The sequence below is a fragment of the Hemiscyllium ocellatum genome, chromosome 22, assembly GCF_020745735.1.
Source record: "Hemiscyllium ocellatum isolate sHemOce1 chromosome 22, sHemOce1.pat.X.cur, whole genome shotgun sequence".
NCBI lineage: Eukaryota > Metazoa > Chordata > Chondrichthyes > Orectolobiformes > Hemiscylliidae > Hemiscyllium > Hemiscyllium ocellatum.
Window position 1 is genome coordinate 48,057,275 of NC_083422.1, and position 13,677 is coordinate 48,070,951.

At 42.2% G+C, this 13,677-nt stretch overlaps 2 protein-coding genes across 4 annotated transcripts in view; one reads left to right on the forward strand and one right to left on the reverse strand.

The window, feature by feature from the left end:
* Window positions 1-291: 291 nt before the first annotated feature.
* LOC132826334 (uncharacterized) lies at window positions 292-8,057 on the reverse strand. 3 transcript variants are annotated; one of them, XM_060842185.1, is made up of 4 exons: window positions 6,779-7,175; window positions 5,793-5,955; window positions 5,477-5,626; window positions 292-569 (listed from the first exon to the last, which is right to left on the reverse strand). In XM_060842185.1, the coding sequence occupies exons 1-4, from the start codon at window positions 7,052-7,054 to the stop codon at window positions 370-372; spliced, it is 789 nt and encodes a 262-aa protein (XP_060698168.1). In that variant the 5' UTR covers window positions 7,055-7,175; the 3' UTR covers window positions 292-369. The 3 variants fall into 3 exon arrangements, with proteins under 3 accessions (XP_060698168.1, XP_060698167.1, XP_060698166.1); XM_060842184.1 differs by lacking the exon at window positions 292-569 and adding an exon at window positions 7,976-8,057 and having other exon boundaries at window positions 3,235-5,626; window positions 6,779-7,070; XM_060842183.1 differs by lacking the exon at window positions 292-569 and having other exon boundaries at window positions 3,235-5,626.
* LOC132826167 (solute carrier family 2, facilitated glucose transporter member 5-like) overlaps window positions 7,163-13,677 on the forward strand; it is a 237,741-nt gene continuing 231,226 nt past the window's right edge. The window contains exons 1-2 of the mRNA XM_060841809.1: window positions 7,163-7,203; window positions 7,308-7,582. Of these exons, the coding sequence (XP_060697792.1) occupies window positions 7,163-7,203; window positions 7,308-7,582 (316 nt within the window). The remainder of the gene's footprint in view (window positions 7,204-7,307; window positions 7,583-13,677) is intronic.

Below are 13,677 nucleotides of genomic sequence, written 5' to 3' on the forward strand. Positions count from 1 at the left end.
TGCTCAGTGACCAGACCAGGTAAGTCTGGCAGCTTTCTTCCTCTAAAGAACATCAATGAACCAGTTGGGATTTTGTGATATTCTGGTAGCTTCATGTTAATTCTGAGGGTACGACTGTATCACGCTGTGGTCCAGCTAGTCAGTTGGACAGCTCTTCCAAATTTAGCAGAATTATCAAGAGAGAAGACTGCACAGAAATCGACTGGGTTGAATGTGTCTTTTGTACTTTACTTTTACAGTCATCAAACAACAATAGTTTCATACTTTTATTGAGCACCAATCAGCTTTATAGATGTTATACATTTCACAGATTTGCCTATTTTTGAAGAGAAAAAAAATCCATACCATGTACTAAAAGTTGTAAAATTCTCAGTTTGAAGATATGTAATACCTTGAAAACAAAACAGTCCGTACTTGAAGAAAATATTCACCTTTTATTCTGTGATTCCTTAGCTCTATTGCAAAGCTGATATTGTGTACACTTCTCCTTTGTGACTGGAGAGGTCTCATGGACAGGCACAACTTGCTGGTAGACAACTGATGGGCTCTCAATCTCTCATTGACAAAAGCTATTTTAGTTCAGGGATCAAATGTGAACAGACATACAGCAATGGATTAACGTGGTTTTAAATTCTTCAGAATAAACTCTGGATACAATCACGCATTGAATCAAGTATGCTTAATAAATAATTCACCCAGTTTCTTTTCAAATTAGTTGTAAAAACAAACTCAAACATTGCTGTAGCTATGAGAAAGTCCTTCAACCTTGTGAAACAGAAAAATATATTTTTAGTAAATAATTATTGTTTACAGTTTTTCAATATACACCACTCCTCTCACACCGTAAACATGGCTTGTTCTTTACTCAAAGAAGTTGTTAAAATTAATTAGCCAGCTTGTTTTGAAATCATTTGGAAATGCAAAGAAATTCAAAATGTTCTGCTAAAATATTAGATGGAGAAAGCTGCTACTATGCTGGTGCATGCTTAGAAATTGTGTAATGGTGCATTTAGACTTTGTGTCCTAAAGCATAGTAGCTTTCATGAGCAGATAGAATTTTGAGGAATATATCAACTTCAAGCTGGGATTTTTAAGACAGGTTGAGGCCCAAAAATAAACACCTTGATGGTAATACTCAAAAGACAAGAGACATATTTAGTTTTAAATATTAAAACAGAACCTATATTCACCTAAGGAAGTAAAAAGGCACACATAAATATTGAGTATTTTGAATGATTTTATTGCTTCCCTTTCCCTTAATTTATTAATAATAGCTTTTGCTGATTGGGCAGTAAGGATTCTGCACAGAGCCAAGAAAGCAAAGGAGAAAGTTAACAAAGGCTCTTGACAGAAGAGTGAGAGAAAAGCTGTTCTGCTGACAAGAGAGTCATTGACCTTAAGACACAGAGTTAAGATAATAATTGGCAGAAGATAGGGGAAGGGAAGGTGATTTCTTTATATGTAGTGATTTATGATGATTTGGAATGCACTGAGTGGAAGGACAGGGATACCAGAATAAAGAATCACTTTCAAAAGGGAATTTAAAATAGACATCAAAAACCTGCAGGTTATAAGGGGAGAACCAGAGTGAGTGTGTGCATGTGTAAGAGTGAGTAGGCAGGTGGGGAATGGGAGACTACCTAGATAGTTCTTTCAAAGAGCATTACTCTTTTCACATAGTTTGTTCTTTCGATAAATTTTTCTATAATCCTTTGGTAGCTTTTACTTGACAGTTTCCCACCTTTTAGGTTGGATCTTATCTGCCTATCAGCTCTGATTTGCTGCTCTTTCATATTGAGCAAAGATCAATAAAGTGTGGCACAATAATGTGACACATGCAGTGAGACAGAGAACATGCAGATATATCATTTTTAATGTACAAGATATGCATACATACAAAAGACAAAGAATTAGGAAAATGATTCTCCTGTTCAGAATGATGTCAGGGTTAAGAGAGTAAAATTACAAGGATAGATAGTATTGATTAGATGTAGTGAATGGTCATCAAAGTTAAACATTAATGTTGTTTCTCTCTTCACAGAACCTGATAGATTTACTGAGTATTTCAGATTTCTATAACACTTACAATATTTTGGTTTTTGTATATATTAGACTTGTATTTCCCTTGGTGTAGAAGATTAAGAATTGATCTAATTGAGATTTGACCAAAGAAGTTAATAGGAAAGATATGGAAATTATTTCCTGTTTGTAGAAGGGTGGAGAATGAGGGAGCAAAAACATAAATTAGAGACAGGACATTCAGGGGCGATGTCAGGAAGCTGTTGAGGCTAAAGTTTAAGTAAAATTAACAAAACTAAGAGTGATAGGTTTTTAATAAATAATGATATTAATACTAATGTAACTGAGACAGGAAAACAGAGTTAAAATACAGGATGTAAAAAGTGAGGTCTGCAGATGCTGGAGATCAGAGCTGAAAATGTGTTGCTGGTTAAAGCGCAGCAGGTCAGGCAGCATCCAAGGAACAGGAAATTCGACGTTTCGGGCATAATGAAGGGCTTATGCCCGAAACGTCGAATTTCCTGTTCCTTGGATGCTGCCTCACCTGCTGCGCTTTAACCAGCAACACATTTTCAGTTAAAATACAGGATAACCATAATCTAATACAGAACAAGTGTTAGGAACTGACTGGTGGAATCCTGATCCTGTGTTCCAGTTTTATTTTTCAGTAGGCTCCACAATAGGGCAATGTTATTTACAATCATCAAGTTGCTGTAAAGATAAATGTGTGCTGTTGCATTTTATTATGAAGAATAAGGCAGCCACATTTTCTTTGTTAATTAAGTTTCTAGATTGGGTGCAGAGGCAAAGAGATCCAAGATACAGATACACAAATCACTAGAAGTAGCAACGCAGATTAATAAGACCATAAAAAGGTAACAAATCACTGTGATTAATTTCTAAAAGAATGGAACAGCAAAGAACTTATGTTAAGCAGATACAAACCATGGTTAGATCACACCTGGAGTACAACACAGAGCTCTAGTGCTAATTTTACAAAAAGGATATTTAGATTCGGTGCAGAAAAAGATGCAAGGTGATACTGGAACTGAGAGGTGATATCAATCAGGAGATAGTGAACAGATTAGAGCTCATTTCCACAGAAAAGAGATGCTAAAGAGTTGTCTTTAAGATAATGAAAGGTTTTGATAGAGTGGATATAAAAATATTTTCACAATGAGAGAAACCAAAACTATGATCCTTAACAGGAAGATCATCACTGATCAATGCAATAGAGAATTTGTAAGAAACTTTCCTTACTCACAGCATGACGAGAATGTGAAATAGTGGAAACAAATAGCAAAGATGCATTTAATGGAAGAAAGGAATAGAAGGATCTTGTTGATTAGATTGAATGAAAATGAGTTGGAAGGGTGCTTGTGTGGAACTTAAGTAGTTAATGGGCTGACTGACCTGTTTCTACATTGTAAATGCTGTACAATTATTGATACTTTTCCAGTAGAATGTATCTAACTCTCATTGGGTTAGTTTCTGAATACATTCCTTCAGGTTTTATGCCACATAAGGAAAGATTTGAACTGTATTAAAAGTAAACTGCATGTATTCAGTTAAGCAGTGCTGTATTATTTTTTGTCTCCACTCCCACATTACCCCTTTGTGTACCATGCAGATTCTCCATGTTACTTGTGCACATCACCTACTACTAAGCAATTTAAGGAACAGCACTGGCAAACAGCTTGTGGCCAACTGCATAGGTGTTGACGCAGGAAGCAGAAGCATGTAACTGTCTCCCTGGTGTTAATATTGGGCACTGCATTAATCTCCCCATTCCCCAAATATAAAAGATATCCATTATTGAGCTTTGGGCAGCTTGTAACCTTCTCAGTATACAGTCCATGGCACTCTCTTAAACTAGCACATATACTAATGAGACAATCTGTTTTCTTACTTAGTTATTTTTTAGTGCCACGGAGAGTCAGAAAGGAGGGAAAGGATTTGTTAATTAATATGAAATTGGCTTAATCTGACAACATAGGAAGTGTGAGTAGAGGGTAAAATTTCCTTACTTCAAAATTCAAATTGAAATTGTTTAAAGCACTCGTAGCCTATTCCTGTGTGTGTTACTTAAATAGATTAATGGCTTATGCAGATATGACACAGGAATATTCACAAGAGGCTTTAAGCATGTAGTGAACTTCACCAATGGGACATTTTACCCTTTCCAAATTGCCAAATTCAAGGTTCAAACAAGCAAACTCCCAGAAGCTTTATTCTGTTTAAAACAAAATAGAACCTGAATGAATAAAGTCAACTGCAGAAGAGTGAGTCACCAGGGTGTCTTCCTGCACCATTCTAAATTTTGCCGGCCCCTTGACTTTCAATGGATTGTTTCCTGCACCAGATAAGTACAGATGCTGCTACAGATCCCCTCAATGAGCTGCTCAGGTTTTGCTACTTGCACAATCCCCACCAATCTGACACCAGAACAAGTCATCCAGTGTGAGTGCTTCTCACCATGACTCAAACATTTTAAATTTAAATACACATGTTTTAAAAAACAGCACACAGAGCACAGCATATGTTGGCTGCGTCCAGAGTCAATTGCTGTACCAGCTGCAACTTCATGTGCAGTCTGGCAGAGACAGGCTCAGCGTCCAAGATGGGACAGGGAGGTTTGGAGGGGGGAGGAAAATAGGGAGTAGAAGCATCAGGACTTAGTGCTGATCTCCTAGCCTTTCTGCACAAGTTGGCAGCTAGAGCCAACCCTGTAGCTGCATCAAATACAGAAGTCCTGCTACCTGTATCTGCAACTAACCCTGATGCACCTGCATCAGTCCCATGGGTCTCTGATGCTGAGTTGCTCTGGATTCCAGATTTTCAGAGACAGCACCTGCAGTCACCTGTTTTTTTTTTGGTGGCACCAAACTCCCACTTGAATGACTGTCAACTTGATGGGCGTGCACAATTCCAGTAGAAGAGGCCAGCTTTTCACGTTGACCAATTATCTGAGTGAGCATAGAGCATTGGGCTTCTATAAGACTTTGAAAACCCTCAGCCATGGTTGCCTGCAAGCGTTCTCCAAGAGAAGTGAAGCCTGCCTTGACAGCTTCTTGGAGTTTTGACCCCAAAACTTCTATAGCAGCAGAATGAGCATTCATGAGTGATGACCCAACTGTGTCCAAGGCTTGCGTTAGTGAGGTCTCCACTGCAGATGCCACTGGTGTTGCCACGTGCTCAATAGCAGACTGCAATGCACACAACCGTTGGTCCAACATAACCATGCCATCTTCCACTGTGGTGTGTATGGAGGCAAGTGACTGTTCAACGCTGAATTCATGTTCTAACAGTCTCCGTTTGAAAGCAGGCCCACTGAGATCTGTATCTGCATCTGCCTCAATTGGAGGGCCCAGCATATGGGGCCTCCACCCTTCAAAGGATGATCTCTCATCATCTACCAATATTGGTCCCCTGTCCTCACTAATGTTTAGTGACTCACCCAGTTCTTCCTCATCCTCAATACTATTACCTCCTCCAGTGGGTGTATCTATGCTGGTGCCTGCTTCAGCTTGAGGTGATGATATTTGGTACTTGGGTGTAAGGTGCTGTTTTGCAGCTGTGGTTGATGATCCACTTGTTTCTCCTTGATCTGTGAAGAGATACAAAACGGCAGAGTATGAGTGCATAGGCTCACACTCTGCAGATTCATTATAAACTGTTGGATGACCTTATACAAAGTCGTGTACAGACATGTTAGTGTTACACCCGAAAATGATCAGAAACCTTTGTATTAATTAATCTATAAACACACTCACCACTGAGTCTTGACATGACTCCAAGATCCACAGTATCAAGCCCTTCAAAGCTTTCTTTCCCAAAAAGCAGAATCATATCATTCTCGAACTCTGTCAATGTTTTGACGTCTGGTCTGCCACCACACGATAACTGGCGAGCTCTTCTGTTATAAGCCAGTTTTTCCTTTAAAGATAATAACAGAGGAGAAAAAAAGTGATTCACACCACACAATTCTCCAGCTCCACCATACATTATCCATCACATTGTGTGCATCATTCCATTGCATTCATTTTGAATATACAACACATTCTTGCTAACATTCTGTGTTGCTTATAAAGTGTGGTGCCTTTAATAAAAGTGGCAGTCATACTTCGGGTTTCACTGAAGTCTGCAGCAAATAAGAATTTATCACTGGGGCACTGCTGAGAGCAACTCTGGAGAAAAATCAAATGGGCATTAAACTAAAGGGAGCTGTTGAAGTAAACAGCATTGATGCATTTAAAGGGAATCTTGACAAATACATGACGGAGAAAGTATTAGAGGGATAGGATGTTTTCTTTACAAATTTATTCTTGAAAAGTCAGCTGAGGCAAGGCCAACATTTATTGCCCACTGCTAAGTATTCTTGTGGACATAAAAAAAGACATGGACCAGTCAGGCTAAATAGCCTGTTTCTGTGCTTTAAGTTCCATTTACTGTAAAACGTTGCTTTTCCTGGGTGTTTATATTTCCTTAAACACATTTGGCCAGGATTTGGTACAAGGTTGTTAACTGGGTGGGGCAGTTGCAGGAATGTTGGGCATGTATTGAATATATCCAACCAGAATCTATCACCGTCATGCTTTACAAAACTTAGAGCTTCAAATAGAGGGCGTGGTTTCAAAGTCTTTGAGGACATTGAAGAGGCAGATGGGCAGGGCTTGGTGTGGGGCAAAAGGAAGCAATGGCTGATGGTCCCTCAGGTTGGGTAAGCTCAGATACACTTAACTGAGATTGGCGGTTTTACCTTGGTGCTTTTCTTCAGGTCATGGACCTTCTTCCGCACCTCCTCCCAGGTCCTGCGAGTCCCAGACACTGCATTGACTTTCTCCATGACGAAGAGCCAAGCCTGGCGGCGGCTCTGCATGGTGGGCGGCTGGCCCCCCTCACCGAAGATGTCCCCTCGTCTCTCCATGACGGAATCGATGAGCACACGCAGGTCGCGGTCCTTGAAGCGGGCTTTGCGGATCCGTCGGTCTGGCATCTTCCGGAAGGGTGGCACGCTCCACAGCTGGTTCCTCATCTTCACCACTCCACGCCTTCCAAGGGGTGGCAATTCCACCCACGATTTTGGTGAGAGAGGAAAAAAAAAATTCGTTAAAATCCTGTCACATTTTCGTTCGGAAGAGCAATGTCGGCAGCTGGCAGCGCCACTCCGCATAGACTGCGCCAGTAAACTACAACGCCCAGCGGGCACAGCAGGCACCGGGCATCGACCTTCGCGCAAGGCTTTATGGGAGTTGTAGTTTTCCTCTTGTCCTCGCGGACAATGGCAGGGTTATCGTTGGAGAGAGGTCAGACTACAACTTCCAGAGCACACCGCGGCAGGGGCGAGGGCAGCAGGAGGCAGCGTGCAGGCGTACCCGCGGCGGCCTAGCTGCCGCAGCTGGTAGCGTTGCCCGTCGCCCTCTCATCACTTTCACTTTGAGAGATCGAGGCTTTGGGAAAAGGGACAAGGCCTGCGGGGGGGGAGCAGCGGGCAGTACACCGGAGACACTCGCAGTATGCAACCCGGACCGGCTCTTGCACGACAGGACGAAGGAGGTTGATGGTGAGTGAGATGCCGGGCGGTGGAGGTGGGGTCGGTCATGGAGGGTGACGGTGGGGCTCGGTGCTGTCTCCCGGACCAGGCGCGGGACCTAGGCCTGCCGCCATTTTCTCCTATCGGGGAAGGCCCAGAAGCCAGAGTGAAGCCTGGGAGTGGTGGTAGGGCATCATTCTGGCATATAACGGAACTCTGCCCGTCACTGAATTTAATGTGCACCTCATATACAGGGCAGGTACTGATTTCATTCCGATAGATTCAAGGGCTGCAGCGCGAAAGGAGACTGTTCGGCCCGCTCCGCCCATACTAGAGTTTTGAAAGAGGAATCGTACCAGAAAAGGTCCACAATCCTTTTTTTATGCTTTGAGTAACTAGTTCTCGACTATCTATCCAACTTACTTTGAAAACTTTCTATGGAGTCGACTTTCACCGACTTTTCACTGCCCTGTTACAGAGCCTGGCATGTTTGAGTGAATTGTACTGGTCTGTCCTCTGAACTCTGCAAGCACATGAACATGCTAATTAGGAACGGGGAGTAGGCCGATCAGCTTTTTATAAAATCATAGCTGATCAAATCAAACTGTGGTCAAAATATTCAATGATTCTGCTTCCACCCTTGAACGTTTTCACTTTTCGAACAACTCCTGTCTGACGCGAGAGAGCTCGTATGTTCTTATGTTAGGACATTCGTGATACTTGTATCAAAAAAAACTATTTAAAGCAAAATGCACTACATCTACAGGTTCTCCTTTATCCATGTTACTTCCTCAAAAGATTATGCCAAATTATTGAAACACAACCTCCCTTTCTCAAAATGATGTTGATTCTAGCGTGTTTTGAGAAGATTTGTAGCTCAGATTGAGGTTCGGAATGTAGATTTGCTCGCTGAACTGGAAGGTTTGTTTCTAGATGTTTCGTCACCGTACTATGTAACATCTTCAGTGAGCCTCCGAATTAAGCACTGGTGGTTTGGCCTGCTTTCTATTTATATGTTTGGGTTTCCTTGGGTTGGTAATGTAATTTCCTGTGGTGGCATCATTTCCGATAGTGATGTTATTTTCTGTTCTTTTTATTAGGGGGTGGTAAATGAGATCCAAATCAATGTGTTTGTTGATAGAGTTTCTGTTGGTCTGCTATGTGGATGACACCTTTGTCATCACTAAACAAAACAAATTCAAGGAAACCTTCAAGACCATCAATAATACCCTTTATTGGCATAAAATTCACCAAAGAGGAGGAAAACAACAAAGAACTGCCATTCCTAGATGTCCCAGTAGAGTGACCAGCCAGTGGGAACTTCTAACTAGCGTCTACAGGGAAACAATACATATGGACCAAATATTGAACTCCAGAAGCAATCATCCCAACATGTTAGGTGCATTAGTCAGAGGGAAAAAAATGGGTCTGGTTGGGTTACTGTTCGGAGGGTTGGTGTGGATTTGTTGGGCTGAAGGGCCTGTTTCCACACTGTAGGGAATCTAATCTAATCATAATCTACCAACGAAGCAGCATTACAACATTATTTAAACGAGCCAATACACACTGCAGCACAGAGGAACTACACAGAGTAGAGGAAAATCACCCATACAGTGTATTCAAAAAGAACAGGTACCCAATGAACACAATCCGCCGATTTCTGAGGAACAAACCCAGATAAGCAGACAAACCACGTTTAGAAACCCTAACCGCTCTCCCCTGCATCAAAAACATCTCAGAAATGACTGCCAGACTACTCAGACCCCTTGGCATCATGGTAGGCCACCAAAACACTAAAACAGCAGCTAATGAACTTGAAAGAGCCTATACAGATAACCAGCAAAACCAATTTAATCTACCTTGCAAGAACTGTAATAAATACTGCATTGGGCAGAAACCTAGCCACCTGGATACATGAACATCAACTGGCCACAAAAATACATGGCCAACTCTCACTAGTATCCTTATGTACAGATGAGGAGGGACACCACTTTGACTGAGACAACATATCCATCCTCAGACCAGTCAAACAGAGACACGCACAAGAATTCCTGGAAACATGGTATTCCAACCAAAACTCGATCAACAAACACATTGACTTGGATCCCATTAACCACCCCTGGTGAAAAAGAACAGGAAATGACATCACCACAGGAAATGATACTGCAGGAATTGACATCACCAACCCAAGGAACGCCAATAATATAAATAGAAAGCAGGCTACACCACCAGTGCTTCATTTGGATGCTGACTGAAGATGGTATCTAGTATGGTGACGAAACATCTGGAAATGAACCTTCTAGCTCAGCGGGCAAACCCACATCCAGATGTTGATCCTGCCTGAAGTGCTATGCTCAAACCTAATTTATAGTAGATTATAACATGTTCGTTCTAAATCCTTTTCCTGAGTCTTATATACTGAAATATTTTATTTATACTCATCAGGATGATTTGCAAGAATATCAATTTAAGAGGAAAATGAACTGTATGAGAAAAAAGTGCTAATTGGTTGGTAAATGGACTTTGATAGAGGTGCTGTTTTGAATCAGCTAATGATGATTGACAATTAAGGGCTGTTATGGCACAGTAGTACTGCCTCTACCTCTGAACCAGAAGGCTTGGTTTCAAGTCTCACCTGTTCCAAAGGTGTGCACCTCTACATAGGCTGATGAGAAAATATCTGATAAATGACAAGTGAACTGCCAAGCTTTGTTTGAATTTTAAACTAGGCAGATTGACTCTAGATTAGTGGTGCTGGCAGAGCACAGCAGTTCAGGCACCATTCAAGGAGCAGTGAAATCGACGTTTCGGGCAAAAGCCGTTCATCAGGAATTAGGGCAGAGAGCCTGAAGCTTGGAGAGATAAACTAGAGGAGGGTGGGGGTGGGGAAAAAGCAGCATAGAGTACAATAGGTGAGTGGGGGAGGGGATGAAGGTGATAGGTCAGGGAGGAGAGAGTGGAGTGGATAGGTGGAAAAGGAGATAGGCAGGTAGGACAAGTCCAGACAAGTCATGGGGACAGTGCTGAGCTGGAAGTTTGGAACTAGGGTGAGGTGGGGGAAGGGGAAATGAGGAAACTGTTGAAGTCCACATTGATGCCCTGGAGTTGAAGTGTTCAGAGGCGGAAGATGAGGCGTTCTTCCTCCAGGCGTCTGGTGGTGAGGGAGTGGTGGTGAAAGAGGCCCAGGACCTCCATGTCCTCGGCAGAGTGGGAGTGGGAGGGTGAGTTGAAATGTTGGGCCATGGGGTGGTGTGGTTGATTTGTGTGGATGTCCTGGAGATGTTCCCTAAAGCGCTCTGCTAGGAGGTGCCCAGTCTCCTCAATGTAGAGGAGACCGCATCGGGAGCAACGGATACAATAAATGATATGTTCAAGGCATTGCTGTGAGAAATGAACTAGCATGGATCATCATTTAAAATACGAGCAAAGTGCTGGAGAAAGCAGTAGGTGTTCTCTATATGGGCTTCAGCAAAGTGTTCAACAAGGTTCCACATAGTAGACTGTTTAGCAAGGTTAATTACGTGGAGTCCAGGGGGATTTAGCCATTTGGATATAAAGTCGGCTTGAAGGTAGCTAATGGTGGAGGGTTGTCGTGGTTGTGGGTATTTTCTCCGAGCGGGGAAGCTGATTTGCTGACATTTCATTCCCTGTCTAGGTGGCATCTTCAGTGCTTTGGAGCCTCCTGTGAAGTGCTGCTGTACTGTGTCTTTTGGATTTTGTTTGGTTCCGTTTCTCCTGCTCGATGTGCTTCTGGTTGTTCATTGTCGTGGTCAGTATATTAGGTCTAGGTCAACATGCTTGCTGATGGATTTCGTGGCTGAATGCCATGCTTTAGATATTCTCTGGCTGTTCTATATTTAGTTTGTCCTATGATTGTTGTGTTGTCCCAGTCAAATTTACGATCCCTGTCGTCAGTGTGCATGGCTACTAGAGACAGCTGGTCGTGGCGATCAGTGACTAGTTGGTGTTCGTGGATGTGGATTATTAGTTGTCTGCCTGTTTGTCCAATTTGGTGTTACATGCAGTCTTTGCATGGACTCTTGTAAATAGTGTTAGTTTTGCACATGATGGGTATTGTGTCTTCTGTCCTGGTGAGTTGTCTGAGCGTGACTGTCGGTTTATGGGCTGTCATGAACCCAAGTGGTCAGAGAAGTCTGGCCATCAGTCCAAAGACATTTTTTATGTAAGGTAGCGTGGCTAGTGAGTTAGGTCGCAGCATGTCCTTGTCATGTTTGTCTGTTAGGCATCTGTGGATGAAGTTGCAGGGATATCCATCCACTCTGTAGAGGTGTTCTTCGTTTTTTCCTTCGTAATCCGTGGGTGCTGCAGTGTCTTGTAGCCCTTTTGAATTGGATCCTAATGCAGCTTATATTGTGAGAGTTTGGGTGGTTGTCTTTGTAAATCAGGACTTGAAATTAAGAAGGGAGTGTAGGGGGAGTGGTTCCCGTATACCTTTTCTGTGGTGCATTCTATTTTCTGTGTTCTTTATACCATCACATTCAAGAATGGGAGTTGATTGTTAGTGTCTTCCTTCCTTGTAAATATTATCCTTATGTGTATGGTGTTGATAATCCGGTGTGTGTTTTTGATTTCTGTTCTCTTAATGATAACACAAGTGTTGTCTGTGCATCTGATCCACAGTTTGGTTTGGATTTATGGTAGGGCTGTTTGTTCCAATCTTTGTATCACTGCATCTGCTATGAGCCCATTGATCTGTTCATATATTTGGTTGTTGAATGTGAAGTGTGTTGACAAGTGCAGGTCTAGTAGTTTGAGTATGCAGTCCTTGTTCACAGGTTCCCCGTCATGTTATCTGTTCTGCTATCGTCTCTCTGGCTAGAGTTTTGTTAATTGAAGTGAACAATGCCGTTACATCAAATGAGACCACTGCTTCAACCTTGTCTATGTTTATGTTCATTGAAGTTGTCTAGGAATTCCTATGATGAATGTATGGAGTGTTTGAATCTGCTAATAAGATGCTTTAGTTTTTGTTGGAGTTATTTTTGCCAGTTTATGTGATGGCATTTACGGGAGTGAATGTGTCTGACTGGTATGTATGGTTTGTGTACTTTGGTGTAATTCATAAAATGTTGGGGTGTTGTTGCTTTCTGGGTTTCATCCATCAATATACCAGTCACTACAACAAACAACCGGAAGCAGCAGAAACAGAACCAAATAATTTCCAGAAGAGACAGCGCAACAGTGCTTCACAGAAGGCTCCAAAGCACTGAAGATGTCATCTAGACAAGGAGCAAAACGTCTGCGAATCAACGTCCAGCTCGGCAAACATACCCACAACCACGACAACTGACACCTGAGCTACAAATCTTTGCACAAACCTTGAAAACCTACAGTGGGGGGTTGTTTTTCAGACTGGAGGCCTGTGACCAGCAGTGTGCCACAAGGATCAGTGCTGGGTCCACTCCTTTTTATCATATATATAAATGGCTTGGATGTAAATGTAGGAGGAATGGTTAGTAAGTTTGCTGATGACATCAAAATTGATAGTGTAGTGGACAGTGAAGAGGGTTACCTCAGAGTACAACAGGACCTTGATCCAAAGGGTCGAGGAGTGGCAGATTGAGTTTAATTTAGATAAATGTGAGGTGTTGCATTTTGGTAAGGCAAATCAGGGCAGGACTTTTACATTTAGTGGTAAGGTCCTGAGGAGTGTTGCTGAACAAAGAAGCCTTGGAATGCAGGTTTATAGTTTCTTGAAGATGGGGTAACGGGTAGATGGTTAGTGAAGAAGGTGTTTGGTACACTTATCTCTGTTGCTCAGTGCATTGAGTATAGAAGTTGGGAGGTCCTGTTGTGGCTGTACAGGACATTGGTTGGGACATTTTTTGAATACTGCATTCAGTTTGGATCTCCCTGCTCTAGGAAAGATGTTGTTAAGCTTGAAAGGATGCAGCAAAGCTTCACAAGGATGTTATGGGGTTTGAGCTATAGGGAGAGGCTGAATGCGCTGGGGCTGTTCTTCTGCAGATTTGTATAATCATGAGGGGTATGGGCAGGGTCTTTTTCCCAAGGTATGGGAGTCTAAAATTAGAGGTCATAGGTTAAGGTGAGAAGGGAAAGATTTAAAAGGGACCCAAAGGACAACCTTTTCAAGTAGAGGGTGG